This window comes from Phalacrocorax carbo, chromosome 23 (genome assembly GCF_963921805.1).
Source record: "Phalacrocorax carbo chromosome 23, bPhaCar2.1, whole genome shotgun sequence".
Classification (NCBI taxonomy): Eukaryota; Metazoa; Chordata; class Aves; order Suliformes; family Phalacrocoracidae; genus Phalacrocorax; species Phalacrocorax carbo.
Window position 1 is genome coordinate 1,963,720 of NC_087535.1, and position 27,959 is coordinate 1,991,678.

Consider the following 27,959-nt stretch of genomic DNA (forward strand, 5'->3'; position numbering starts at 1 on the left):
CGCTCTGGGGCCAGCAGGGACCCAAACTGGGCACGTGGGGTTGCCTCAAACTGGGCGCTGGGGCCAGCGGGGACCCCAAACTGGGCACCTGGGGTTGCCCCAAACTGGGCGCTGGGGCCAGCGGGGACCCCAAACTGGGTGCTCTGGGGCCAGCGGGGACCCCGAACTGGGCACGTGGGGTTGCCCCAAACTGGGCGCTCTGGGGCCAGCGGGGACCCCAAACTGGGCACCTGGGGTTGCCCCAAACTGGGTGCTGGGGCCAGCGGGGACCCCAAACTGGGCACCTGGGGTTGCCCCAAACTGGGTGCTGGGGCCAGCGGGGACCCCAAACTGGGTGCTCTGGGGCCAGCGGGGACCCCAAACTGGGCACGTGGGGTTGCCCCAAACTGGGTGCTGGGGCCAGCGGGGACCCCAAACTGGGCACGTGGGGTTGCCCCAAACTGGGCGCTGGGGCCAGCGGGGACCCCAAACTGGGCACCTGGGGTTGCCCCAAACTGGGCGCTGGGGCCAGCGGGGACCCCAAACTGGGCACCTGGGGTTGCCCCAAACTGGGTGCTCTGGGGCCAGCAGGGACCCCAAACTGGGCACCTGGGGTTGCCCCAAACTGGGCGCTGGGGCCAGCGGGGACCCCAAACTGGGCACCTGGGGTTGCCCCAAACTGGGTGCTCTGGGGCCAGCAGGGACCCCAAACTGGGCACCTGGGGTTGCCCCAAACTGGGCGCTGGGGCCAGCGGGGACCCCAAACTGGGCACCTGGGGTTGCCCCAAACTGGGTGCTGGGGCCAGCAGGGACCCCAAACCGGGGCTCTGGGGCCAGCGGGGACCCCAAACTGGGCACGTGGCGTTGCCCCAAACCGGGCACCTGCCCCCACGCCCGCAGCTGCGCCGCCGCCGCCCGCACGCTGCCCACTAACGGGGCGCACCGGGCGCGGTCGGGGCGGGCGCGGGCGGCAGTGCCCGGCGGCGGCCGGCAGGGGGCGCCCTGCCGAGCGGGGCCGCTCCCGCCCCGCCCCGCCCGCGGCCGGTACCGGCGCCCCGCGGCAGCGGCAGTGCGCGGCGGCGGCCGGCAGGGGGCGCTGTGCCGCCGGTCCCGTCCCGCCCCCTCCGCTCCCTCCGTCGGGGCGATCGGTACCGGCGGGGGGGGGGGGGGGGTTGGCAGACAAAAGGCGTCGGGCGGCGGGGCGATGGGCGGCGGGGCGGCGCCATGAGGAGGAGGAGGAGGAGGAGGCGGCGGCGGCGAGGAGCATGGCGGCGGCGGCGGCGGCGGGCGGCGGCGGCGGGGCGCGGCGGGGGCTGCTGAAGCGGAAACCGAACTTCACGTTGCAGGAGATCGACATCCTGATGAACGAGGTGCTCAAGTACGAGCAGCTGCTCTTCGGCGCCGCCGCCAGCACCGTGAACGCCTACGAGAAGCAGAAGATCTGGTGGCGCATCACCAACAAGATCAACGCCGCCGGCCGCAACCAGCGCGACATCGGCGAGGTGAAGAACCGGTGGCGGGGGCTGCGCCGCCGGGCCAACGATAAAATCACCCGGCACCGGCAGGAGAGGCAGGGCCCCCCCGGCCGAGCCGCCCCCCGGCCCGGCAACGGCACCAACGGCAGCAACGGGAGCAACGGGGACGGGAACGGCTCCGGGCCCGGCCCGCCCGAGCTCGGCCCCGGGCCCGCTCCCGGCTGGGGACCGCGCGGTGCCGCCGGGATCGCCCCGCCGCTGCTCAGCGTCGAGGGGGGGGCGCCGCACGGTGGGTGCGCGGGGGGGGCGGGGAGGGGGCCGGGACAGGTGGGGGGTGGCACCGGGACACGGACACGGGGACCGGGACAGGTGCGTGGGAGGACTGGGATGGGGACACGGGGGACACTGGGACCAGGGCAGGTGTGCGTGGGGACCGGGACACAGGCACGGGGGACAGGGAGAGGTGCGTGGGGCAGTGGGGCAGGACACCGGGGACACTGGGACCAGGGCAGGTGTGCGTGGGGACCGGGACACAGGCACGGGGGACAGGAGATGTGCGTGGGGCAGTGGGGCAGGACACCGGGGACACTGGGACCAGGGCAGGTGTGCGTGGGGACCGGGACACAGGCACGGGGGACAGGGAGAGGTGCGTGGGGGGCCCGGGGCACGGACACGGAGGACGGGCACAGGTGCACGGGGGGACTGGGACACAGACACGCAGGATGGGGGCGGGTGGGGGCAGGACACGGACACGGGACGGGGGGAGAGGTGCGTGGGGCTCTGGGGCAGGGACACAGGGACACCAGGACCAGGACAGGTGCATGGGGGGCCCGGGACAGGGGGACGGGGGACGGGGGGACGGGGCGGGGGCCGGGACAGGGGCACTAGGACGGGGACATGGGGGACAAGGAGAGGTGGGGGGGACTGGGGCAGGGACACGCGGGGGGACGGGACTGGGAGAGGGACACGGGGACACTGGGACCAGGATAGGTGCATGGGGGGACCGGGACATGGACACTAGGGATGGGGAGAGGTGCACGGGGGACCAGGGCAGGGACACGGGGACCAGGACAGGTGCGTGGAGGGACTGGGACAGGGGCAGGGACACAGGGGACAAGGACCAGGATGTGGGGGGCCAGGACACAGGCAGAGGGGAACAGTGCAGGTGTGTGGAGGACCGGGACAGGGACATGGGAGACCGGGACTGTGTCAGGGGCACTGGGACCAGGACATGGGGACCAGACAGGGACTTGGAGGACTGGGACAGGGATACAGGAGACCAGGATGGGTGGGGACCAGGACCAAGGCACTGGGACCAGGACAGATGCATGGGAGGGCTGGGACATGGACAGGGGACTGGGACAGGGACATGGGGGACTGGGACGGGGGCACAGGAGACAAGGACCAGGATGGGGGAGGGAAGTACTAGGACCAAGGCACTGGGACCAGAACAGGTGTGGGGGTGGACTGGGATGGGGACACAGGGGAGCAGGATCAGGACAGGGACACTGGGACCATGACATGGGGGACCAGGACATGGATACAGGGGACCAAGGCAGGGACTTGGAGGACTGGGACAGGGACATGGAGGCACTAGGACAGGTCTGTGGGGGGACTGGGACAGGGGCAGGGACACAGGTGACAGGGACAGGGGAACAGGACAGGGACATGGAGGACAGGGGCAGGGGCACGAGGGACCAGGATGGGGACACAGACAAACAGAGCAGGGATGTGGGGGGACTGGGATGGAGACATAGACATGAGGGGACTGGGACATGGGGGACTGGAACCAGGATGTGGGGGAAACTGGGACAAGAGCAGTGGGACCAGGACAGATCCGTGGAGGGACGGGGACAGGGAGGATCAGGACAGGGGGCAGGGGCATGGAGGGGACACAGACACAGGGAAGGAGGACAGGGTCATGGAAGTCTGGGGCAGGGACGTGCGGGGACAGGGATGTGGGGGAACAGGAGAGGGACATGGGGAACAGGGACGTGGGAGCACTGGGACAGGGAGATGGGGACAGCAACAGGGGTACTGGGACAAGGGCAGGGCCAGGAGCACTGAGAGCAGGACTGGGACAGGGGCATGGGGGGACATGGACAGGGGTCAGCGGCACTGGGATCGGGACAGGCGGCTACCAGGACCAGGCCAGGGACGTGGGCAACTGGGATGAGGATAGGGACAAGGGACGGGGTACTGGGACCATGCAGGGACATGGGGGGAACCACATCCAGGACAGGCATATGGGAGTACTGGGAGCAGGAGAGGGACATGGGACATGGGGTGGGGCTGACCCATGGTGAGGGGCACGGGGTGATGGGGATACGTCCAGATGTGTGGGACCAGGACCAGGTGCAGGAGAGGGGATGTGGGAGGACAAGGCTGGGGATGAGGGGGATGGGGACAGGGGCAGCAGAGGCAGAAGGGGGGCAGGTCGCTCGGTCCGTGGGGTGCTGGGGAGATGGGGGGGGTCCCCACCAGCTGCCCCGCGCTCTCCGTCTGTCCCGCAGGCGTCAAGGAGGAGGCGGTGAAGGAGGAGCCGGTGGAGGTGAAGACTGAGCCCTTCCACGGCCTGGTCGCCGACAACATTGCCGGCCGCGGCGCCGAGCGCCAGCTGCCCCACACTGGCACCCGCCCGCCCAGCGAGCTGTGCGAGGGCTGGAGCCGGAGCCCCCCACACCCCGCGCCCCCCAAACTCTCCCTCGGCGACTTGGGCGGGCAGCAGGAGCCGTTGGGCTCTGATTTCCCAAGCATCCTCTTCGAGCAAGAGGCTGAGCATCTCAATAACTGCAGCGCGGGCGAACCGGGACCCCCAGGGACAACGGGGCTGTCGGACGGAGCACCCGACTGCACCCAGCTCACCCCAGCCGAAAAACGCATCGTCCAGTCTAACGAACGGCTGGTGCAGGAGATGCGAGCTTTCCGCCGGGAATACGCCGAGAGCCGCCGGGAAACCACCTCCGTCCTACGTGTCATCGCCCAGGCGCTGGGTGGCCTCAGCCACAGCCTGGCCGAAATCCGTGACCTCTACCTCCGGGAGCAGGCAGTCCCCAAACCCTGAGCCCCCACGCAGCTGGCTGTGTGTACCCGCGGCCGGCGGGGACCGCCCTGGGGACAACTTCCCCCACCAGCACCCACCTTGCTTTTATTATTTTTATTATTATTTCCCCCACCCCCCCATCCCACTTAAATAAAACCCAGAGCTGCCCCCCCGGCTCCCCCCCTTCCCCAGGCTCATTGCGGGGTTTTTGGGGGCGATGGGATGCTGGGACCTGTGGTCCCCAGGGATGTGGGGCAGTGGTTTGCCACCAGGCGGGGTCTGTGTGGCTTTTCCCCCGCACCGCAAGCAATGGGCTCAGCGGTCCCAAATTTAGCCGGTGCTTGGACCCCCCCTTTCCCAGCGAGGGTGGGGATGAATCATCCCAGGAGCAGCTGTCCAAAATAGCGGGGGTGAATCACGCTCCCCCAGTGCCTGTTCCTCACTACTGGCTGCGAGGGGGATGTGTCCCAGCTCCGGCAATTCGGGATGGCGGGGATGGATGGAGGAATCGGCCTCCCACCTGCAGCCCCCATCCTGGGGCTGAATTTGCTGCTTTCTGCCCCAGAACACCGCTGGGGATGGTTTCACGCCCTAATTTTGAGCGGTGGGGCTGGGCAGGCAGCAGCGCTCCCAGGCTAGCTCATCCCGGCAGCTCCTTTGTTGGGAATTATCCATCCCGACCCAATTTTGGGATGGAGAAGGCCTGGGAGTAGACAGTGGGAATGTCGCAGCCCCCGGGGAGGGGTGCGAGGCTCTGCCCCCCCACCCAGCACAGAGCCACCTAGATGACACCGGTTGTGGGGCACAAGATGTGGTTTAATGCCAACCCCGGGCGGGGGGAAGAGCCGGGGCCAAATCCGGGCACGGGTGTGCAGGGGTGCAGTGATACACGGCCCTCGGGGGACCCACCCCCGGGCACCCCCCCTGTGGGTGCAACGGGACTGTTGGCACCCAGAGCCGGGGCAGAGGCACCCACAAAGGGCCCAGTGTGCAGGACAAGAGCCGCCCTGTGCTGCCGGCACGGGGTCATCCCCGGGACGGCTGGGAAGGGCCTGATCCAGCCACGGCCAGGGCACCCTCCTGGCCCCGTGGCGGGGGGATGAGGGTCCCCAGCCCGGCCCCGCTGGCCGGCGGCGGGAGGAGGGTGCTGGGGTCCCCGTGGGTGCTCAGGCTCCAGGGTAGCTGGGCTGTGCCGGGACGTAGGGCGGAGGCGCTGCAGGGGGAGCAGGATGGGGGGTGTCAGTCTCCGCAAGGCCACCATGCCCCCCTGGGAATTGGGGAGGGTCCCATCCCCCTGCCCAGTGCTCACCTGTGGGGTTGTAGACTTGGGGGCCAGATGGGTACAGTGGGTACTGGGGAGCGGGGCCAGCCGGCGGGTACATGGCCATGGGGGCGAAGCCAGGCTGGGGGGGCAAGGGTCCGGCTTTGGGGTCCATGGGGAAGGGGGCTGCGGGGGGTGCTGGGGGGTAGCTGGAGAGCGGAATCTCCGGGCCTGCAGGAGAGATGGGATGGGGGCTGTGGCACCCTGGACGGGGACACGGATGGGGACAGAGCCCAGCAGTGCCCGTGGGTGTCTGTGGCCCTCAGGGTGGGGGAGGGGACGGCAGTGGGCACTGGGGTGATCGTAGCAGCACCCACTCCAGTGCCCTCCCCCAGCACCCAAATCCCCCCACCCTCTACCTACAGGTCTCCCTCCTGCACCCCACCCCTCCTCCCACATCCCACCCCCCCAGTCCCTGTGGGCCCCCACCCTGCACCCCAAATCCCCCCACCTGAACCTACAGGTCTCCCTCCTGCATCCCACCCCCCGAATCCCTGCGGTGGCCCCCACCCTGCACCCCAAATCCCTCCCAGACCTTGCAGGGGGGTGCGGAGGTGCTGCCGGCGCTGGTACAAGTAGCAGCAGGAGCACATGAAGCAGCAGACGATGGTGGTGACGATGGCGATGAAGAGCACCACGGCCGAGGCAATGCCCGCGATGGTCTTGGGGCTGCGGAACACCGTGGGGGGGGAGCGGGGCCTGGGGAAGGCACCCAGGACAGACACCTCCCCCGCAGGGCACCTCCCCCCCACCCAGTCACACCAGTGCCCACAGCACGAGGGGCACCCTTGGAGCACCGACCTGGGACTGGAGGGGCAGGGACCTCCGGGCAAGCACCCAGTGCCCAGCACCCAGCACCAGTTTCCAGCACCAACATCCAGTACCAGTGCCCAGCACCCAGCACCAGTGCCCACCAACACCCAGCACCAGTGCCCACCTCCAACCCAGCACCAGTGCCCACCAGCACCCAGCACCAGCGCCCACCAACACCCAGTACCAGTGCCCAGCACCCAGCACCAGTGCCCACCACCAACACCCAGCACCAGTGCCCACCAACACCCAGTACCAGTGCCCACCAGCACCCAGCACCAGTGCCCAGCACCCAGCACCAGTGCCCACCAACACCCAGCACCAGTGCCCACCACCAACACCCAGCACCAGTGCCCACCAACACCCAGCACCAGTGCCCACCAACACCCAGTACCAGTGCCCACCAGCACCCAGCACCAGTGCCCAGCACCCAGCACCAGTGCCCACCAACACCCAGCACCAGTGCCCACCAACACCCAGCACCAGTGCCCACCAGCACCCAGCACCAGTGCCCACCTCCAACGCCTGGTACCAGTGCCCAGAACCCAGCACCAGTGCCCACCAGCACCCAGCACCAGTGCCCAGCACCCACCAACACCCAGTACCACCGCCCAGTGCCCAGCATCCAGCACCCAGTATTCAGCGCCCAGCACCCAGCGCCAACAGCCAATACCAGCACTCAGCACCCAGCACCCCATCCCCATGACCCAGTACCCAAAAGCAAGCAGCCAGTGCCCAGCATCCAGCACCCCCTACTCAGCACCCAGGGTACCCAAGGGCAAACCCTCAGCACCCATCGCTGAGGCTCAGCGCCCGCCCCCAGCACCTGAAGGCGAGGCAGTGGCGCTGCTGGCGCTCGGTGAGCAGGCGCAGGGGGTCGCGGCAGCAGTACCGCTGGTGGCACGTGCCGCAGCAGAAGGTGAAGAAGTCGCAGTCGAAGCCGGGGTGCCAGGAGCCGTTCCTGTCCACGTACCACAGGCAGTCCTCGCCCCCTGCCACTGGGGACAGCCGCCCGTCACCGGGGCCTCGGGGCACCCCCAGCCCGGCCACCGCCACCCCCAGTGGCGCCAGCATCAGCCCACGTCCACCGTTCCCCAAATGCTGCGCAGGGGGACAGCCTGTACCCCACCTGCATCCTGCCCTGTGTCCCCCCCACCCCATCCTGCCCCCATGTCCCCCCATACCCCACATGCCCTGCCCCATGTCCCCACATGCCCTGCCCCTATGGACCCCCTGCTCCCTCCCACCCCCACTCGCCCCTGTACCCCATTCTATCCTGCCCCATGTACCCCTACGCACCCCACTGCATCCTGCCCCCCATATCCCACTGCATCCTGCCCCTGTGTGTCCCCATACCCTGCCCCTACGTACCCCCCACCCCCTGCTCCCTCCCGCCCCATGTGCCCCCGTACGCTGTTCCATCCCACCCCACATCCTCACGGACCCCGCTCCATCCCTCCCCTCATCCGCGTAGGCCCCGCTCCATCCCGCCCCACACCCCGCGCCCTCCCGCCCGGCCCCCTCCCCGCCCGGGCGCTGCACCAACGCCTCCGGGCTCTATTTCTGGCCGGAGCCACCTGCGCTCCCAGAAATAGCCCCACGCCGAGGCCGGGGGGCGGCCGGGGGTGCCAGGACAGGCAGCCGCGAAGCCACCGGCCTCAGACTGCTTCCCTCGGGGTTTCCAGCTCGCTCCCCACCCGCTCCAAGAGGCTTCTCAGGGGTCTCGTAAGGGGTTCACTCACCGCCCCAAGGGCCCCTCAGAGCCAAGTGGGGAAACTGAGGCACGGGCCACGTGCGTGGGAAGCCCCCAGGCCCCCCCAGCGCCGGCCACCCCGGTTCGAGCGGCCACCGGCTCGGTGCTCGCTGCTTCCGGGGGCGAACGGCTCCGGGGGCACCCCGAGAGCGGCAGCTGGGGGGCGGGGGGGCGGGGAGGGGGGCAGCACCCAGTGGGAGGCGTTGGCGCAAGCAGCGGGGCCGTGCGCGGGCGCAGGTTACGGTCACAGCCGGTGGCAACGGGGGACACCCGCCCCCACCCCCCCGCCGCGATGCCGCGGCCCCCCCCTCCCCACCCGTGTCTCTTACCCAGCGAGGCGGCCACGGCCACCAGCACGGTCCCGGCCAGGGGCCAGCCGGTGCCGCCGGGCCCCATCCCGGGGGGCGGCCCGGGGGGGCGCCGAAGGGCCGGGCGCGGTGCCGCCGCTCGGCGCTGCGCGGTGCGGTAACGGGCCCGGTGCGGGGCCGGCGCAGGCCCGCAGTGACGCCGCAGCCCGGCGGGGCTCGGTGCCCGCCCGGTGCCCCCCCGCGGCGGCGCCTCCCGCCGCAGCCACCGGCCCCGGCCCGCCCCCGCCGGGCGGAGCGGAGCGGCCCCGGGGCACGGGCGGGACCGGACGGGGAGGGGGGCTCCGGCGGGCGGAGGGCGGCCCAGCCCGGCCCCCGCCACTGCCCCCCCCCGCGCCCTGGGACCGCCCGTGCCCCCCCACACCTCGCCCCGGCACCCCTTGATTCCCCTCCCCTGCACCCCTTTCCTTGTCCTTCCCCGGCACCCCCTTCCTTCCCCACCCCCCGCACCCCTCCCCAGCACCCCGCCTTCCACAGCCCCTGCTCCCCCTTCCTCTGCACCCCATCCCTTCCCTGCCCCCCCGCTGCCCCATCATTTCCCGTCCCAGCACCCCTCCCCCTGCGCCCCATCCCTTCGCTTGGCCTTGCACCCCCTGCCCTGCACCCCTTTCCTTCCCCATCCCCCTGCACCCCCTTCCCCTGCTCCCCCATCCCGTCCCAGCACCCCTCCTCCTACCCCATCCTCCCCCTGCAGCCCTGCACCCCATCCCTTCACCCATCCCTGCACCCCTTCCCCTGCACCCTTCCTGTCCACCCCCCCGTACCCCATCCCCTCCCTCTGCCCCTTCCTGTCCCCAGCACCCCGCTCCCCAGCACCCCCATCGCAGCGGGGCCGAGGGCTCGCTGGGTGCCGGGGGGTACGGCCGGGCCTGGACAGTCCCCCTTTGTGCCAGGGTCACCCCATCACTCCCCCGAGCCCACAGAGGCACAGCCGGACCCCAAACTGCTGGGGCCCGATCCTGGCAATCCCAACCCCGCTCGTGGGGATGGGGCTGGGGGCGGAGGCGACGCATCCTGAGGGGGTGGCGAGGACAGGAGCACCCCAACGAGCACCTTTATTAGAGACCAAACCCTGAATCAAGGGTTGTGGTGGCACCATCAGCATCAGGGTCACAGTGAGGGGACACGGGGGGGGACCAGCCCCAAGCACCCCATCCCAGCCCCGCACACCCCGGGGGTTCTGGGGGGCGGCTGCGACTCCCACCCGTGTCCCCATGCCAGGGTGGGGGGCTGTGGGGCGGCCTGGTGTCCACTGTCCCTGGTCCAGCCAGGCTGTGCCTCCCCCCCTGCTGGAGGGGTGGGGGGGGGTGTCGACGCTTACACTTGTGTGACGATCTCGCCGTTCTCAGGCACGTAGACCTGCACGGGCACGCCGTCCGGGGAGCGCCGCAGGACGTGGATCAGGGGCGCCTGTGTGGGAGAAGGAGCCTGTGGGTGCCGGTACCCCACCCCGCACTGGGGTAGCACCCCAGGGTGCACATCCTGGGGCAGGGGTTGGGGACGGGGGGGGGCTGTTTGCAGGGGCACGGCTGCAGGTCCCAACTTGCCTGGACCAGGCCCAGGGGCACCTTGGTTCTGCCCTGGGGACCCATGTGGGAACCTGGGTCCTGCTCATGGGACCTTGGATGTGACCAAAGGGACCCTTGTGGGACCCTCATGGGACCCCAGGGACCCTTGTGGGACCCTGGACCTGCCCAGAGGGACCCTGAGAAGGTCCCCATCCTGCCCCAAAGGACCTTGAGGGACCTTGGTCCTGTGCCCAAGACCCTCACAAGCCCCTGGTCCTGGCCATGGGACCTCCTCAGGACCCCAGTCCTGCCCTTGGGACCCTTCTAGGACCCTGGGCCTGTCCCAGAGACCCCCTTAGGACCCCAGTCCTGCCCCAAGGGACCCTCACCAGTCCTGCCCTAAGGACTCTTCGAGGTCCCTGGTCTTGCCCCAAGGGACCCTCATGGGACCCCATTTTTCCCCCACAATCCCCTCAGGACCCTGGTCCTGCCCCAAGTGGCCCCTTAGGATCCTGCTCCTGCTCCAGGGACCCTCATGGGACCCCAGGCCTGGCTTGTGGGACCCTGGACCTGCCTGGAGGGACCCTCGGAGGGTCCTGATCCTGCCCCAGAGGACCTTGGTCCTGTCCCCAAGACCCCCTTGAGACCATGGTCTTGCCCCAAGGACCCTCACGTGACCCCAGTTCTTCCCCATGGGCCCCCTCAGGACCCCACTCCTGCTCTGGGGACCTTCAAGGGACCCCACCCATGCCACTTGTCTCTGAACTACCTCAGGGTGACAACTCATGTCACCCAGTGACCCACAGGGCAGCACCCAGGGGGTCCCCGTGTGGGGACAAGCGCCACGGTGCCCCCCGCTCCCCCATGTCCCCACTCTCATCCCTGCACCAGCTGGACCCCAGGCCCTACCTGAGCCCGCGGCAGGACTCCACTGGTGATGGGCACATCCCTGGTGGTCCCACCACGGGGACCCCGAAAGGCGCCTTGCCGGTCGAGAGAGTGGGGACGGGCACCCCGCAGCCGGGCGCGCTGGTGCCACGACTTGAGCTCTTCGGTCACGGCCGCCTTGGAGAGCCCCCGGCCCCCCGCCGGCGCGTAGTCCTTGAGCGAGGGGGTGCGCACGATGCGGCTGTGCGAGGGCACCAGGCGTTGGTAGCGTAACGGGGCCAGATCCTGCTCATAGAGGAAAGCCGGGGGGCCGGCGGGTGGCAGGAACCGGTGGCCACCCCGGGGGTAATAAGCAGGTTCGGCGAGGGCTGGTGGAACCGGGGGGCGAGGGAAGGAGACATCGGGGCTGCTGCTGCCCGGAGAGGTGGCGTGGGAGATGCTGGAGAGGTCAGAGATGCTGTCGTCGGAGCCGGAGCAGCACGCGGGGCCGGGGGACGGGATGCAGGAGGTGGGCACTGTCACCGTGTAGTAAGTGGGGCGCCGGCGGGGTATGGCGCTGCGGCCCCTTGGCTCGCCAGGATGCCAGCATGCCTCCACCCTGCGGGCACGAGGGCTGTCGCTGCGGATGGACCCTTCCCCTCGCCACCCGCCCGCAGGCCAGGGCAATCCATGGGAAAGGGTGGCCAGGGGTGTGGGGGGCTGAGCACCCCACAGGTGCAGGGTGCAGCCTCCCCTCGGGGGTAGCTCCAGCCTCCCCACAAGATTATATCCATCCTCCACATAGGGTTATCTCCTATAGCTTTATCTCCACCCTCCTCATCAGGTTGTCTCCATCCTCCCACTAGGGTCAGCTCCATCCTCCCCTTGGTGTTCTCTCTAACCTCCCCAAGGATTTATGTCCACCCTCCCCATAGGGCTGTCTCCATCCCCTCCATAGAGTCATCTCCAACCTCTTCCCCATGGGGTGATCTCCATCCTTCCTCGCAGAAGCCCTTCTCCCCCCTTCCCCATGCACAGGACATACCTCAGGGACTGGGACTGTCCCCTCCTGCCCGACGGCTCCGGGGTGCTGGGCGCGCTGGAGCCCGCCTGCCGGCACAGCACCAAGGTCCTGATGGGGACGAAGCGGTACGGAGGGACGTCTCCAGTGCTGGGCACCGGCAAGGCCGCAGGGTCAGGGCTGCCAGGGGACGAGGGGGCGGCCGGTGGGGACCCAGGGTAGCACCGGGACCCCCGGGTTTCCCCATCCCCGGCATCGACGCTGGGTTTTTTGGTCTTCTCATAGGGTCTGTCAAGGCTGGTCTCCTGCCAGGGGCTGGGGGGAGCCGGTAGGACCCCCGAGCCCTCCTCCTCGGATGGGTCCTCAGGGGACGGGGACCCCTGCGGGGTGGAAGGTCCCAGCAGCTGCGTCTCCTCTGCAGGAGAGACAGAGGGTTGGGATGGTGGGGAGATATGGGGGGCACCCCAATGTTCCCCCCCCGGTCCCCACAGCCCCCTTACCCTCCTCCAGCAGGACGGCGTCCGACAGGGAGCTCTCATCGGAGGCGCTGAGCTCTGCGGGGCAGGGGACGGGTGAGAACGGTGCCGGTGCCGCCGCTGGGTGCCAAAACGCTCCCACGGCACCCGCCGCCACCCAGCGCGTCCCCGGAGGCCTCCGCTCCCCCTCTCCCACGCCGCCTGTCCCGACACGCTCCGGGACGGTGGCGGTACCGGCCGGGCCGGCTTTGCCGAGCCACGTGCCGGCACTGCGGGCAGCTCCCAGCCTGCCCAGGCCGGGCAGGAGGAGGGGTGCTGGGCAGGTGTGGGGGCACCAGGGGGAAGGAGCCACTGCCACCGGGTCCCTGGTCCATAGGGGGTGACTGAAGCCCCGGGAGGGCGGCAGGGGTAGAGCCGAGGCCGAGGCACGTGTGGCGGGGAGTGGGGACCCACTTGGACGGCTGCCACTGGGATGGGGACACGGCAGCCGGACCAAATCCTGCCACCCGTTGGAGTGCGCTCACTGGGGATGGCGGATCGGGGTGCAGTCACGGGGTGCAACCTCCAGGGATAAGTATTGGGGTGCATTCATGGGGGTGCAATCGTCAGGGATGGTGTATCGGGGTGCAATCACCATGGATGAAGTACTGGGGTGCATTCACTGGGGATCACATATCAGGGTGCATTCATGAGGGTGCATTCAACACGGATGAAGTATTGGGGTGTGTTCACCAGGGTGCATCCATTGGGGAGAGTGTATCGGGGTGCTTTCACTGGGGTGGGGGGATTGGGGTGCATTCACCAGGGTGCATTCACAGGGAGAGCATATTGGGGTGCATGCACTGGGGATGGTGTATTGGGGTGCATCCAGGGGGGTGTATTCACCAGGGATGGGAGATTGGGGTGCATGCACTGGTGTTGGTGTACTGGGGGGCATCCAGGGGGGTTGATTGACCAGGGATAGGGAATTGGGGTGCATTCACCGGGGTGGTATGTTGGGGTGCATCCAGGGGGGTGGATTCATCAAGGGATGGGGAATTGGGTGCATTCACCGGGGATGGCATACTGGGGGACACGCAGGGGGGTGCATTCACTGGGGACAAAGGATTGGGCTGCACGTGCCAGGGATGGCATATTGGGGTGCATTCACCAGGGATACCCACCAAGCTGCACCCAATTCTGCCTCTCCCAATGTCCAGCATCCCCCAAATAAGCCACCACCAGCCAGGGGCGGGGGGGGGGGGCACCCAGGGGGCTGCAGGGGGCTCACCCTCAGCAGCACCGGTTCCACTGCCGGCGGGCAGAGACTGTCGGCCCGCCAGGAGTCGTCGCTGGCTGAGGATGTTCTCCAGGTCCTTCAGCTTCTGCTCCTCCAGCAGCGCGGCCGTCTGCCGGCGCTTGCGGAGCCGCTTGCTGATGTTCTCCTCCCGGCAGAGGCGCTGGGCGGCCTTGGCGATCTGCAGCTGCAGCGCCAGGTCCCGCTCCAGGGCGCTCAGCGGGTCCTGGGGATGGAGGGGACAAGCTCAGCACCCCACCGCCACTCAGCACCCCACCAACACCCAGCACCCCACCGCCACTCAGCACCCCACCAACACCCAGCATCCCACCGCCACCCAGCACCCCACCAACACCCAGCACCCCACCGCCACTCAGCACCCCACCACCACTCAGCACCCCACCATCACCCAGCACCTCACCGCCAGCCAGTCCCCACCAACACCCAGCACCCCGCTGCCACCCAGCACCCCACTGCCCCCCAGCACCCCACAGACACTCAGCACCCCACCGCCACCCAGCACCCCACCATCACCCAGCACCTCACCGCCAGCCAGTCCCCACCAACACCCAGCACCCCACCGCCACTCAGCACCCCACCGCCACCCAGCTCCCCACTGCCCCCCAGCACCCCACAGACACTCAGCACCCCACCAACACCCAGCACCTCGCCGCCAGCCAGTCCCCACCATCACCCAGCACCCCGCTGCCACCCAGCACCCCACTGCCCCCCAGCACCCCACAGACACTCAGCACCCCACCGCCACCCAGCACCTCACCTCCACCCAGCACCTCGCCGCCAGCCAGTCCCCACCATCACCCAGCACCCCACCGCCAGCCAGCACCCCACTGCCCCCCAGCACCCCACAGCCACCCAGCACCCCACTGCCCCCCAGCACCCCACAGCCACCCAGCACCCCACCGCCCCCCAGCACCCCACCGCCACCCAGCACCCCACTGCCCCCCAGCACCCCACCGCCACCCAGCACCCCACTGCCCCCCAGCACCCCACAGCCACCCAGCACCCCACCGCCACCCAGCACCCCACTGCCCCCCAGCACCCCACAGCCACCCAGCACCCCACTGCCCCCCAGCACCCCACCGCCACCCAGCACCCCACCGCCACCCAGCACACTTGCACGCTGACGAAGGCTCCGCATAACAAGGGGAAATATTAATTTCTCCCATGGGATGGGGATGGTGACACATCTGGGTGACGCTTGGGCGCCTTCCACAGCTCTGGGATGGGACGGAGGGGGGTCCCCACCACCCGCCCCAGGGACCCCCCCCAGCCCGGTTGCACCCCAGGGTCCCCCTCACCGCCCCACGCAGGACGAGGGTCTCATCCAGCTTGAAAGCGGCACCGATCCTGCGCCGGACCTTGGGAGGCTTCTCGCCAGCTTTCAGGGGGTACTCGCGGGGCAGCGTCCCCGTCAGCTCCTGGGGACAGCACGGGGACACTGAGCCGCCGTCGTGGAGGTGGGGGGCTCAGGCAGGGTGTCCCCCCGTCCCCTCTCACCGCCTCGCGCAGGCAGAGCCGCCGCAGCTCCTGCACGCAGCCCTCCAGCCGGGCCTCCAACGCCTGCTGCTGCCTGCGCCCTGCCTGCGCCCGCTCCTTCAGGGGCGACACGGGGCTGTCGGGGCCTGGGGACGGACGGACGGACGGACGGACAGAGGGTCAAGCGGGCAGACGCCTGCTGAGATGCACCCCACACACACCCCCCAGCCTCCCTGCCTCAGTTTCCCCCCCAACCCCAGGGGGAGGAAAACCAGCCATGAGCCCCCCCCCACGTGCCCCCCCCCCCTCCCGGCAGCACCCGTGGGTGCTCGGGCTCCCCCAGGGCACCCGTGATTTCCCAGCGCAGCGGCGGGGGGTGAACACAGGGAAGGTTTCACCCTGACTCAGCCATCCCTGAGCGAAACCCGGCTGAGTCAAAGCCAGTCCAGGCCTCCCCCCCGGCTTGGGTGCCCCCCCGTGACTGGGGGAACCCCCCATTTCCCCAACCGCCCCCCCCCCCGCCCCAGGAGCCTTTGTGTGTCCCCAGGGTGGCCCCATGCAACAAAGTGCCCCGTTCTCAGCCCAGGTAGGGGGGGCACATCTATAAGCACACGTGTAGGGGATGGGGGCACCCCAAAACCTTCCTCCCCCTCCCCTCAAAATACCCCCCCAGCACTCACCCGAATGCAGCATAATCCCACTGTCGGTGTCGCTCACCTCCCCCATGCCAGGCTGGGACCCTACGGGCGACAGTGGGGAGACGCCTTGTCCCCACACCACCCCCTGAGGAGCACCCATGGGTGCCCGCCCCCCCGTACCCCCTCCAACCCTCAGCATCGCCCCGTCCTTTCCGGCCGCCGGCTCCGGTGATGGCGGCAGGGAGAGGAAGGTGAGGCCGTGTTTGCTTTTCCTGCCTTCTTGTAGGTCCTACGATAAACAAAGGTGTGCAAACACGTGCGTGGCAGCCGGGGTTGCCTGGATGAGACCCATCCCGGGGGCAAAGGTGGTCGGGGTGCGGCGGGGGGTGCCGGGGGCGACCTTGCTCCCGCCCCGGCCGGTTTCGCTGGGCGCCTCTCCCAGTTTTGATTTCTTTTCCGTCTGGGCTAGAGGAGGCTCCTGGGGTGGGGGTGGACACTGGCCCTGGGAAAGCGCCCCCCCACCCCCCCAGCACCCCGACACCCCCCCGCTCTTTAGGGGGGGTGTGAATGGGTGGGAGCAGGGCAGGGGGGTTGCTCGCCCCTGTTTTTGGATCGCTTTCGCCTCCACCGTGCCTCAGTTTCCCCCGGTGGGACGTGGAGCCGGTTGGGGAAACTGAGGCAGGGGAGGGTCGGGGGGCGCTGGGGGGTCCCGCGGCAGGGCCGGGGGGCGATGCCTTACCTGGGCGCTCGCCGCCGCTGCCGGCTCTGCTGCGCCCGGGACACGGGGACGTGTTTTGACTTGAGGTGGATGGGAGGAGCGGGTGAGCAACACCTTCCCCAGCTGCCGCCGGCGGCAGCGCCCGCGCCCGCGCCACCCCACGCGCCCCGGCCTCCACCCTGCGACGACGACGGCAGCGACGAGGGCCTGCGGCGCGGCACGGGGCGGGGTGGCGTGGCAAAGTACAGCGCAGCGCGGCGTGGCGCCGTGTGGCATGGCATGGTATAGCATGGCATGGCACGGCATGGTATGGCATGGCATGGTGTGGCATGGTGTGGCGTGCCGTGGCATGGCATGGTACGGTGTGACATGGCATGGTGTGGCATGGAATGGTATGGCATGGTATGGCGTGGCATGGCGTGGTATAGTGTGGCGTGCCGTGGCATGGCATGGTACGGTGTGACATGGCATGGTGTGGCATGGAATGGTATGGCATGGTATGGTATGTTATGGTATGGTATGGCGTGGCATGGCATGGCGTGGCATAGCATGGTATGGCATGGTATGGCGTGGCATGGCATGGTGTGGCATGGCATGGTGTGGCATAGCATGGTGTGGCATGGCATGGTGTGGCATGGCATGGTGTGGCATGGCATGGTGTGGCATAGCATGGTGTGGCATGGTATGGCGTGGCATGGCACGGTGTGGCATGGTATGGCGTGGCATAGCATGGTATGGCATGGTATGGCGTGGCATGGCATGGTGTGTCATGGTATGGTGTGGCATGGCATGGTATGGCATGGTATGGTGTGGCCTGGTATGGTGTGGCATGGTATGGTGTGTCATGGTATGGTGTGGCATGGCATGGTATGGCATGGCATGGTGTGGCATGGCATGGTGTGTCATGGTATGGTGTGGCATGGCATGGTATGGCATGGTATGGTGTGGCATGGCATGCTGTGTCATGGTATGGCGTGGCATGGCATGGTGTGGCATGGCATGGTGTGGCATGGTATGGTGTGGCATGGTATGGCATGGCATGGCATGGTGTGGCATGGTATGGTGTGGCATGGCATGGTGTGGCATGGCATGGTGTGGCATGGTATGGCGTGGCATGGCATGGTATGGTGTGGCATGGTATGGTATGGCATGGTATGGCATGGCATGGTATGGCATGGTATGGTGTGGCATGGTATGGTGTGGCATGGTGTGGCATGGCATGGTGTGGCATGGCATGGTATCGCATGGTATGGTGTGGCATGGCATGGTGTGGCATGGCATGGTGTGGCATGGTATGGCATGGCATGGCATGTCGTGGCATGGTATGGCGTGGCATGGCATGGTGTGGCATGGCATGGTGAGGCATGGCATGGTATGGTGTGGCATGGTATGGTGAGGCATGGCATGGTATGGTGTGGCATGGCATGGTGTGGCATGGTATGGCGTGGCATGGCATGGTGTGGCATGGCATGGTGTGGCGTGGCATGGTGTGGCATGGTATGGTGTGGCATGGCATGGTGTGGCATGGCATGGTGTGGCATGGTATGGTGTGGCACGGCATGGTGTGGCATGGCATGGTATGGTGCGGCATGGGGTAGCGTGGCATGGCATGGCATGGTATGGCACAGTAGGGCATAGCAGGGCACGATATGACATGGAACTGTACGGCACTGTATGGTGTGGCATGGCACAATATGGCACAACTCGGCCCGGCGCTGCCCGGCACGGCACGGCACACCATGGCATGGTGCTGGGAAGCACCTCCATCCCCGGTGCCGCGCGGGGCCAGGCCAGGCGCAGGGGCACCGTCCCCATCGGTGGCGGGGCAGTACCAGGGCAGTGCCAGGCCGTGGGAACGGCGCTGCCGCGGCTGCCGGTGCGGTGTGAGATGAATCAGGGCGGCTGGCGCAGCCGAGCCGGCCACATCCTGCGCTGCCGGCACGGGGCAGGTGGTGGAAAGTGTGTCTCAGCCCCACGGGACGGGCCCACAGCCTGCGGGGACGGGACGAAGGGCAGCGTGCAGGCAGGATACAGGCAGGCGGGCAGGCAACGGCTGCGGGCAGGAGAGGAGCGGCAAGCGTGCGGACAGCAGAGGTACGGGCTGGGGGAGATGCAGGCAGGGGCGCAGGGGAGCAGGCAGGGGTGCAGGCAGGGGAGCAGGCAGGGTGCAGGCAGGGTGCAGGTGGGTGAGGTACAGGCAGGGGAGCAGGCAGGAGAGGTGCAGGCAGGGTGCAGGCAGGGGAACAGGCAGGGTGCAGGCAGGGTGCAGGCAGGGGAGCAGGCAGGGAGCAGGCAGGGGAGCAGGCAGGGAGCAGGCAGGAGAGGTGCAGGCAGGGAGCGGACAGGGGAGCAGGCAGGGTGCAGGCAGGGTGCAGGCAGGAGAGGTGCAGGCAGGGAGCAGGCAGGGGAGCAGGCAGGGAGCAGGCAGGGGAGCAGGCGGGGAGCAGGCAGGGTGCAGGCAGGGGAGCAGGCAGGGTGCAGGCAGGAAGAGCTGCAAGCAGGGCAGGCACAGGCCAGGGGTGCAGGCAGGCGTGCAGGCGGCAGCAGTGCCCTGCACCTCCACAAGCTCCCCAACACCTTCCCGATGTCCCCGAGACCCTCTGTGATGTGGGCGGTGGGCACCCCATCTTTGCCGGGGCCACCCCTTGCACAACGACCCCACCAAGGGGTGGGGGGTGGGGAGAGGAACACCAGCAGCACAGAGAAAGGGTGGATTTGGTGACAAAAGGCGGATTTGGAGAAAAGAGGGGTTTTTTTTCCCAGCGTGCCCCCGTACCGGGCAGAGCTGCTGGTAACCCCACTGGCACCGAGCCCCCCCTTTACCCTTGGCGGGTGGTAAAAACAGCTCAAAGACTAAAATATGTCATCAGTGATAAAGCTATATTTGTATTAATTAGGATGAAATTGGAATTAAAACCAGGTTCCTGCTCTCGAAGCTGTCCCTGATGAAGAGCATTGCTGGGGGGGGGGGAGCGGAGGGGTTTTAACCCGGGGGCTGGATCCTGCCTGCGCCGAGGCCGCGGGCAGGGCACAGGGTAGCAGCTCCCTCGGGAATCGCACCGGGATGGGTTGGACCCGGGTTACAGCTGGGGACTGGGTGGGACAGCGGGGATGGCGGCGGCACCTGGGGACGCCGGGGAGGGGGTGGAGGGACTCACCCCAGAGTGGACCCGTGGGACGCCCGGTGCCAGCTGGAGCTCGGTCCCGCTCCTGTGCCGGGGGCCGGGGGTGGTCTTGGTCCAGATCCAGCCACTGAAGAGGAGGCTGGAGTCGGTGGCGGAGGAGTGGGCAGTCGCGCCGGGCCCCATCCCCGGCACACGGGGACCGAAGGGACATCGGGGACGGCAGCGCCCGTCCATCAGGGCGTAGATGAGGGGATTGACACAGCTGTTAATGAAGGCCAGGCAGGTGCTGCCGGCCACCACCCACCTCAGGGCCACCTCCTGCCCCTGGGACAGGACCAGCGTCCCCTTGGCGAGGAAGAAGAGCAGCACCTTGCAGGCATTAAGGGGCAACCAGGAGCAGAGGAAGGCTGCAACGATGGTGACGATGGCACGGTGGGAGCGCTGGACGCCCCTGCCCAGCCGGACATGGCGCTGGAGCTGGCAGTAGATGGAGCAGTAGCAGAAGGAGATGACCCCCAAGGGCAGGAGGAAGGTGAGGAAGACCATGGCGAGGCTGAAGTCCTCTCCATCTTCATCCCAGCAGTCGTCCCCATCCAGCCGCCGATACACCAGGGATGGGGCACCCAGGAGGAGGGACGCTACCCAGATGATGCCGCAGGTGACATGGATGTGCCTCCGGGAACCCATCACCTTGGTGTCCAGCACCTTCCTGATGACCAGGTAGCGCTCCACGCTGAGGGCAGTGAGGAAGAGTATGCTGGAGCAGCGGTTAACGGCGATGGCATAGCTGCTCACCTTGCAGAGCCCTTCACCGAGCAGCCAGCGGTTCCCCCGCGCCCCCGCCACCACCCAGAAGGGCAAGGTACAGACAAAGATGACATCAGCCACCGCAAGGTTCAGCACGAAGGTGTCCACCATCCTCTTGCCCCCGCCTTTCTTGGCCATCAGCACGATGACAAAGACGTTCCCCACAAGGCCGAGGACGAAGATGAAGGAGTAAAGGATGGGGATGAAGACAGAGGTGAAGAAGACCTCCCACCCAGAGGAGACCTCCTGGTTCCCCGTCTCATTGGTCACCGGTGGGTAATCGTAGTCGGCCGAGCCAGCGAGCTCCTCGGGAGCCATGGCGGTGGCTGGGTACCCTCACCGGTGCCCAGGGCGGTGCTGGCCGCACCCGGTGGTTGGGTTGTTGATCTGACATCTGCTCAAAAACAGCATCGCGCACTTCCTTTCCAACGGGGCAAGGGCTGCAGGGTGGAAGGGGCAGGAGGTGAAGCACGTTTAATTTTGGAAACAGAAAAAAAAAAACAATCAGAAGAAAGAAACCCCCAAAAAAGGGGGGGGGGGGGGGGAGAGGAAGACCGGGGAGGGTGGAGGAAGGCTCCTTGCCACCAGGTGATGGCTGAAGGCCTTGGGTGGACACCAGCCTGCATCTGGACTGGTGGGACCGCCACCAAACCGAGCCACCAGCCCACCCCGCAGCTCTCCCACCGTGGCTGCCCTCCATCCCCACCACACGCCGTCAACCCAAGCCAATGCCACCCCACTGCTGGCCCCATCCCCATCCCCAGCACCAGCACTGGCAGCGGCACATTTGCATCAAGAAAACCAGATGAAAACTTTTATTTTTCTGTATTTTTTTTTTTCAGAGAGAGCTGGAGCAGGTGCAGGTCGGGGTGAGACCGTTGCCCGCCGCATCCCCACGCCGCCCCCGGCATTGCCCCAGCTCTGCCAGCTCATTCGAGCCCTGGCACGTTGGTTCTCACCGCTCTGGGGACGCCAAGGCAGCGGCACCCACCGCCACCCCAACCACGAGCTCTCCCAGAATGACAGCGCTGGGCACCGTTCCCAGCATCAAGATGTGCTGGGGATGGGGGGATCCCAGCGTGCCATTGCTGGGGATCTCAGGGGAGCAGCCCCCCCGCTCTGCCAGGCCAGCTCCTGCTCACGTCTGCCAGACGCTCGGCTCCATCAGCTTCATCTTCCTCAGGCTGTCCTGCACCAGCAGGAACTCAGGGCGAGGGTCCAGATCCAGCCCCGCTGCCACCTCCCGCTCGTGCTGCGGCAGACGAGGCCCAGGAGGGGGGCCTGTGGGTCCTGGGTTGGGTCCCCTCAGCCACCCCCATGACCTGCCCTCTCTCCTGACATGGGTGTCCCATCAACCCAGGCTCCCTCAGCTGTCCCCATGCCCCGGTCAGCCTTGACCATCCTTTGACCCATCCCTCCAATGCAGCCTCCCTCAGACGCCCCCAAATCCAGCCTCCCCTGGTTGTTCCTCAACCCAACTGTCCCAACACCCCGGCCATCACCCAGCTGTCACCATGACCTGGCCTCTCCCAAGTGTCCCCATGGTGTGGCCTCCCTCAGCCACCCCCCACATCTGTGGGGCAATGAGGAATGGATGGGGGCTGAAGGTGGGTTGGGTGGATGGAAGAGTGGACGGACACATGGATGCATGGATGCATGCACGGATGGTTGGAAGGACATATAGATAGACAGACAGAGGGATACATGGATGATGGATGGATGGATGGATGGATGGATGGATGGATGGATGGATGGATGGATGGATGGATGGATGGATGGATGGATGGATGGATAGATGCAGGAAGGGAGGAAGGGACAGATGGATGGTGGCACAGGTGGATGAATGCACAGAGGGATGAAGGGTGGGTGGATGGAGAATGGCGAGGTGAAGGCAGGAGGACTGGGCTGGATGGAGGGCTGGAGGGCTGGGACAGACAGACAGGGGACAGAGGGACGGCACAGACCTCCTCAAGCCTCTGGTGGCATTTCCTCCAGCTGCTGCTCCAGGTCGGAAGGGGGTCCCTGCAGGTCCTCCCTCAGCTGCCTCAGCCGCCAGCTCTCCAGCACCCGTGGGAGCTCAGCCCCGTGCCGGGGCAGGATCCCTCTGCGGGGACGGACAGACTTCAATGGTACCAACCCGACCTGGCCACTCAGCTGGGGACCACCTTGTCCCCATGCCCTGGGTCCCATCCCCGCTCACCTGCTGTGGCTGAAGAGCAGCTCCCGGTGCAGCTGCCGGTGGCTCCGGGACTCCCGCGCTGGGTTTGGCACCTTCCTGGGCTGGATGAGGCCCCCGTGGCCGTCGGTGGCCGTGTCCGGGGGGGGGGGACATCGCTCCCATCACCCTCTGGGGGGCAGCAGGGAGCAGCATGGGATGGGGTCACTGGGGATGGGGTCACCAGAGGAAGAGGGTCACTGGAGACAGGGTCACTGGGGTATGGGATCACCACGAGGGATGGGACAACCTGGGACAGGGTCACCAGGGGATGGGTGACACTGCCTGGATCCCTCGCCTGGAGCCACGCGCAGCACAGGGCGAGATCCTGGACACCAGCCCTGGGTGCCTGTGCCTGGGGGGCCCTGGGTGTCACAGCCCAGGGTCCCTGGAAACTGTCCTGCAGCACCTGGTGCCCTCCAGGACCCCAGTGTCCAAGCGCCCTATGGACCCATGTCCTTCCATCGCCCCTCAGGGTCCCCGTCAACCCTTGGGGTCCTCATTATCCCTGGGGTCCCCACTACGCATTGGGTGCCCATCACCCCCCAGGTCCCCCTTGTCCCTGGGGTCCCTGTCACCCCTGGGGTCCCCAACACCCCTGGGGTCCCCATCCCCTGGGTCCCACACCCCTGGCCCCACACCCCGGCAGAACCCACCCGGCACCACGCTGCTCCTCGGGGCTTTGTCGTCACCCTGGAAAAGGCAAAGAGCAGGGTCAGGGAGGGACACTCGGTGGGTCCCTGGCTCTGGGCCCTCCCTGGGCTGGGGACACAGTGGGGGACACTGCCAGGTCCCCACTCGTCACCCTCGTCCCCCCAGCACAGAGGGGGCACAGCTGTGGGTTCTGTGGGGCTGGACATCCTCTGTCCATCTGTGGATGTCACCCACAGGGACAGTGTTGCCCCCCGATGTGACCCTCTCCCCCCTGCCCCGGGAGCTCAGGGCTGGCTGTGGTGGATGGTGCAAGGGAGGGAGAGAGAATAGAAATTGTCCGTGTTAACTCTGGAATCTAAGGATGATGAGGGGTCCCTAGGCTGAATGCCAGCCATTTGGCTCTGGGGCATCAACCTGGCACCTGGGGACGGGTCTTGGGGTGGCCACTGTTGTCCCCTGCCACCCCCAGCACGGGAGGTGGGGGGCCCAGCCCAGGGCACGGGGGTGTCCCTGTCCCCCAGCCATCCCAGCCAGCTGCCACCACTCACCTTCTTGCTCTGCGACAGCCCTGTGTCCCCAGTGTTGGTGGTCCTTGTCCCAACGCCCCATGGGGCCGGGGGCGCAGGGACACGGGCTGGGTACCGGCTCCACCGAGCCTGGGTAATCGCCCCGTGTGCTCCGCTGGTGACGGTGATGGTGATGGTGACGGTGGCCCCGATCCTGTCAGCAAGAGCCATTAAGCCCCAGGATTAGCCCTGATGGGGCTGAGGGGACAGTGACACGTGTCCTGCGCTGGACTGGTGGCACTGTGCCTGCTGCTGCTGCTGGGGACACCGGTCCCACTGGGGGCACTGGGGTCTGCTGGGGAGACTGGGGTCTGCTGGGGGCACTGGTCCCAGTGGGGACACTGGGGTCTTTTGGGGACACTGGTCCCACTGAGGGCACTGGGTATGCTGAGAGCACTGGGATCTGCTGGGGACACTGGTCCCACTGGGGACACTGGGTGTGCTGGGGGCACTGGTCCCACTGGGGTCACGGGTGCTGCTGTGTTATGGGGGTTTTGGGGGGGGCCTGGGGGTTACTGGGGAAACTGGGTTGGGGACTGGGGGCACTGGGGATTGGGGGGCGCTGGGTGTTATTGGGTGCACTGGGGATCATTTGGGAGGCAGGGCTTATGGGGGAGCCTGAGAGGGGGACTGAGATGGGACTGGGAGGCACATGGAGTTACTGGGGGACTGGGGGTTACTGGAGGGACTTGGATACTGGGGGCAGTGGGGATTATGTGGGGACCCTGAGTTACTGGGGGGACTGGTGGTTACTGGAAGAACTGAGATGGGGACTGGGTGCTTTAGGGGGCGGGAGCTATGGGAGACTGGGAATTACCGGGGAACCTGGGGGTCACCGGGGGCCAGGATGGGGACTGGATACACTGGGGGGTTCCTGGGAGGACTGGGTGGTCACTGGAGGAGCGGTCGCACAGGGGCGGGGCCCGGGTGCACTCGGGCTCTTGGGGCGAGTACTGCGCGATACTGGAGTTGCTCCCCCCGCCCTCAATAGGCGCTCGATTGAGGACGTCTGCTCCCGCAGGCCGCCCCTCGCGTCATCGGCGGGCGACTGGCCTCGCCTGCGGGTTCCGCTGTCGCGTTGGCCCCGGGGGGGGGGGGATTCCGCGCATGCGCAGCGCCGCCGGGCCCGCCGCCGCGGGGGTCCCGCTGCCGCCATGACCAACGGTGAGGGGCGGCGGGGCCTCCGGGGCGGGGGTCACTGGGCACTCAGACGCCGGGTCGCGGGGGTGGGGGGGCCTGAGAGGTCTTTGGTGGGGCCGGGGTCCCTTTGAGGGAAGGCTCGGAGGCAGGAGTGTCCCCTTTGAGGGAGCTGGGGTCCTGGGCGGGGGGCGCTCTGAGAGTCCCCCTTGGGCGGGGGAGCTGGGGGTCCAGGGTCCTTTTGAGAGGCGGGCTTGAAGGCTGGGGTGTCCCTCTTTTGGCGGGGGGGTAGCTGGGGAGCCGGGGTCCCGTTTGAGGGGGGGTGAGGCTCGGAGGCTGGGGTGCCCCAGACGGGTGGGGGCGATCTGGGTGGCCGGGGTCCCTTTGAGGGGAGGGCTCGGAGGCTGGGGTGTCCCCTTGAGGGGGGAGCTGGGGGGCTGAGGTCTATGGGCAGGGGGGGCTCGGAGGCTGGGATGTACCCCTTGGAGTGGGGGGGAGCTGGGGGACCGAAATCCCACCATGGAGGGGGGGATCTGGGAGGCCAGAGTCCTGGGTGGGGGAGCTCAGGGTGTCCTCCTTGGGGGGGTAGCTGGGAGGTCTGTGTCGCTTTGAAGGGGGGGGCTTGAAGGCTGGGGTCCGTTTGGGGGGGACTTGGAGGGCAGGGTGTTCCCCTTTGGGGGAGGAGGAGCTGGGAAGTCTGGGTCTTTTGCAGGGCTGAAACTGGGGGGCCTTGGTTCCCCCTGGGGGGGAAGCTGTGTGGCCAGGGTCCTTCTGGGGGGGCTGAAGGTGGGAGGCCGGGGTGCCCCATGGTGCCCGCGGCCTGGCCCCACTGAGGCTCCCCGCAGTGTACTCGCTGGACGGGCTGCTGGTGTTTGGGCTGCTCCTGGTGTGCACCTGCGCCTACCTGCAGAAGGTGCCGCGCCTCAAGGCCTGGCTGCTCTCTGAGAAGCGCGGTGTGTGGGGCGTCTTCTACAAGGGTGAGACCAGTGGGGCTCTGGGGCAGGGATGTGGGGGTCTGGGGTGGGGACACAGGGGTCCAGGTGGGGATATGGGTGTCTGAGTCACACCGACCCCAGGCAACGCTGCAGGCCTGGGGCAGAGGGGCTGGGAAGTGCCCGGCGGAGAAGGCCCTGGGGGTGCTGGCTGACAGCCGGCTGGGCATGAGCCAGCAGTGCCCGGGTGGCCAAGGAGGCCACCAGCCCCCGGGCTTGTGTCAGCACTGGTGTGGCCAGCAGGGGCCGGGCAGGGATGGGGCCCCTGTGCTCGGCCCTGGGGAGGCCCCACCTCGAATGCTGGGCTCAGGTTTGGGCCCCTCGGGACAAGAAGGGCCTTGAGGGGCTGGAGCGTGTCCAGAGAAGGGCAGCGGGGCTGGGGCAGGGTCTGGAGCACAAGTGTGCTGGGGGGCGGCTGGGGGAGCTGGTGGGGTTTAGCCTGGAGAAGAGGGGGCTGAGGGGAGCCCTTCTCGCTCTCTGCAGCTGCCTGAGAGGGGCTGGAGTGAGGGGGGGGTCGGTCTCTGCTCCCAGGTCACCAGTGACAGGACGAGAGGGAACGGCCTCAGGCTGCGTCAGGGGAGGTTTAGGTTGGATATTGGGAAAATGTCTTTAGTGCCAGAGCGGTCAGGCCCTGGCACAGGCTGCCCAGAGAGGTGGGGGAGTCACCGTCCCTGGGGGGGTTCAAATACCGTGCAGATGTGGCCCTTGGGGACATGGTTTAGGAGGCCTGGGGGTGTTGGGTTGGTGGTGGGACGTGATGATCCCAGAGGTCTTTTCCAACCTTCATGATTCTATGCCCACTCCGGCTCACCCCGCTCTGCTCCGACCCTGCAGCGGCTGTCATAGGCACCCGGCTGCACGTGGCTGTCGCTGTCTCCTGTGTCCTCATGGCTTTCTATGTTCTGGTGGTGAAGTGACCCCGTAGGGACCCACCGGCAACAGCACCGACGACGACCAGAGATCCCAGTACCGCTCCAGTTACCCCAGTGCCAGGGGTAACTCCCTACCCCAGGGAGCTGCCATGGCCCAGCACCCCGTTGAAACCCACCTCGTCTTCAGTGGGGCCGGGCGATGATGGGCGCCACGGGACGCCTTGGAAGGGGGTGCAGTGGAGCCCGGGGCTCGGGGTGCCAATCCCCGGTGAGAGGGGAGACGCGGCCGTGCCCTGTGAGAGCCTTCTCCCGACGCCAAATGCCATGTCCTGGCAGATCCGCGGCTCTGGGCAGCTTGTGGGGATGGTGTGACTTCCTGCTGTGGGGACTTGGGGGGGCCGACAGGGCCCCTCCTCACCAGTCAGGGTTCCCCACTCCCCCTGGGAGCACATGGGCTCCCTCGGCAGGGGTCTCACCCCTGTAGCTGTGGGGTTTGTAACCCCCCAGTTTTGTAAACGCGGGACCAGGATGTGCAAATAAAGTGGGGGTTCCCCTGCAAGCAGCAACAGCTCATTCCTGGGGGGGCCTGTGGGGTGAGGGGCTGCTGTGGGGCTGGCTCCTGGGGGGTGGAGGGGTCCTGTGGGGCTGGCTCCTGTGAGGTGGGGGGGCCCCATGGGGTGAGGAGCTGCTGTGGGGCTGGCTTGTGTGGGGGTCCTCTGGGGCCGGCTCCTGTGGGGTGGGGGCGTGCTGTGGGGCCGGCTCCTGTGGGATGGGGGTCCCGTGGGCTGAGAGTGATTCAGCCACTCCTGGTGGGGGGTGGTGTCACGGGGGCCGTGCCCACCCG

At 67.8% G+C, this 27,959-nt stretch overlaps 5 protein-coding genes across 11 annotated transcripts; 2 read left to right on the top strand and 3 right to left on the bottom strand.

Annotated features, from left to right (window-relative positions):
* Positions 1-1,159: 1,159 nt before the first annotated feature.
* Positions 1,160-4,682, top strand: LOC135316920 (myb-related transcription factor, partner of profilin-like). Its single transcript, XM_064472125.1, has 2 exons — positions 1,160-1,743; positions 3,968-4,682. The coding sequence occupies exons 1-2, from the start codon at positions 1,245-1,247 to the stop codon at positions 4,516-4,518; spliced, it is 1,050 nt and encodes a 349-aa protein (XP_064328195.1). The 5' UTR covers positions 1,160-1,244; the 3' UTR covers positions 4,519-4,682.
* A 610-nt stretch (positions 4,683-5,292) lies between these two features.
* SHISA4 (shisa family member 4) lies at positions 5,293-9,001 on the bottom strand. Of its 6 annotated transcripts, none has more exons than XM_064472123.1 (5): positions 8,711-9,001; positions 7,455-7,626; positions 6,354-6,487; positions 5,807-5,989; positions 5,293-5,710 (listed from the first exon to the last, which is right to left on the bottom strand). In XM_064472123.1, exons 1-5 carry the CDS (start codon positions 8,775-8,777, stop codon positions 5,664-5,666), a joined length of 603 nt encoding a protein of 200 aa, XP_064328193.1. In that variant the 5' UTR covers positions 8,778-9,001; the 3' UTR covers positions 5,293-5,663. The 6 variants fall into 6 exon arrangements, with proteins under 6 accessions (XP_064328193.1, XP_064328191.1, XP_064328192.1 ...); XM_064472121.1 differs by lacking the exons at positions 7,455-7,626; positions 8,711-9,001 and adding exons at positions 6,803-7,144; positions 7,221-7,448 and having other exon boundaries at positions 6,354-6,755; XM_064472122.1 differs by lacking the exons at positions 7,455-7,626; positions 8,711-9,001 and adding an exon at positions 7,221-7,448 and having other exon boundaries at positions 6,354-6,755.
* A 780-nt stretch (positions 9,002-9,781) lies between these two features.
* Positions 9,782-16,457, bottom strand: INAVA (innate immunity activator). 2 transcript variants are annotated; one of them, XM_064472472.1, is made up of 9 exons: positions 16,220-16,457; positions 16,072-16,131; positions 15,413-15,537; positions 15,214-15,333; positions 13,889-14,120; positions 12,643-12,696; positions 12,167-12,557; positions 11,164-11,740; positions 9,782-10,156 (listed from the first exon to the last, which is right to left on the bottom strand). In XM_064472472.1, exons 2-9 carry the CDS (start codon positions 16,115-16,117, stop codon positions 10,064-10,066), a joined length of 1,638 nt encoding a protein of 545 aa, XP_064328542.1. In that variant the 5' UTR covers positions 16,118-16,131; positions 16,220-16,457; the 3' UTR covers positions 9,782-10,063. The 2 variants fall into 2 exon arrangements, with proteins under 2 accessions (XP_064328542.1, XP_064328540.1); XM_064472470.1 differs by lacking the exon at positions 16,220-16,457 and having other exon boundaries at positions 16,072-16,201.
* A 3,370-nt stretch (positions 16,458-19,827) lies between these two features.
* On the bottom strand, positions 19,828-20,997 carry GPR25 (G protein-coupled receptor 25). The gene has a single exon (XM_064472453.1). The coding sequence runs from the start codon at positions 20,995-20,997 to the stop codon at positions 19,828-19,830; it is 1,170 nt and encodes a 389-aa protein (XP_064328523.1).
* A 4,157-nt stretch (positions 20,998-25,154) lies between these two features.
* Positions 25,155-27,677, top strand: TMEM167B (transmembrane protein 167B). Its single transcript, XM_064471997.1, has 3 exons — positions 25,155-25,278; positions 26,097-26,228; positions 27,078-27,677. Exons 1-3 carry the CDS (start codon positions 25,269-25,271, stop codon positions 27,158-27,160), a joined length of 225 nt encoding a protein of 74 aa, XP_064328067.1. The 5' UTR covers positions 25,155-25,268; the 3' UTR covers positions 27,161-27,677.
* Positions 27,678-27,959: the final 282 nt, after the last annotated feature.

Excerpts from the sequence above, each read along its gene's own strand:
- LOC135316920 (XM_064472125.1), top strand. The coding sequence starts at position 1,245 with ATGGCGGCGGCGGCGGCGGCGGGCGGCGGCGGCGGGGCGCGGCGGGGG. Across the intron at positions 1,744-3,967 it reads CGAGGGGGGGGCGCCGCACG|GCGTCAAGGAGGAGGCGGTG; the intron begins GTGGGTGCGCGG and ends TCTGTCCCGCAG.
- SHISA4 (XM_064472118.1), bottom strand. The coding sequence starts at position 7,332 with ATGGGGATGGGGTGCTGGGTGCTGAGTGCTGGTATTGGCTGTTGGCGC. Across the intron at positions 5,990-6,353 it reads CCTCCGCACCCCCCTGCAAG|GCCCGGAGATTCCGCTCTCC; the intron begins GTCTGGGAGGGA and ends TCTCTCCTGCAG. Across the intron at positions 5,711-5,806 it reads CCAAGTCTACAACCCCACAG|CGCCTCCGCCCTACGTCCCG; the intron begins GTGAGCACTGGG and ends CTCCCCCTGCAG.
- INAVA (XM_064472470.1), bottom strand. The coding sequence starts at position 16,189 with ATGGGTGCTCCTCAGGGGGTGGTGTGGGGACAAGGCGTCTCCCCACTG. Across the intron at positions 12,697-13,888 it reads TGGAACCGGTGCTGCTGAGG|AGCTCAGCGCCTCCGATGAG; the intron begins GTGAGCCCCCTG and ends CCTGCCCCGCAG. Across the intron at positions 11,741-12,166 it reads GGACAGTCCCAGTCCCTGAG|GGTGGAGGCATGCTGGCATC; the intron begins GTATGTCCTGTG and ends TCGTGCCCGCAG.
- GPR25 (XM_064472453.1), bottom strand. The coding sequence starts at position 20,997 with ATGGCTCCCGAGGAGCTCGCTGGCTCGGCCGACTACGATTACCCACCG.
- TMEM167B (XM_064471997.1), top strand. Across the intron at positions 26,229-27,077 it reads GTGGGGCGTCTTCTACAAGG|CGGCTGTCATAGGCACCCGG; the intron begins GTGAGACCAGTG and ends CCGACCCTGCAG.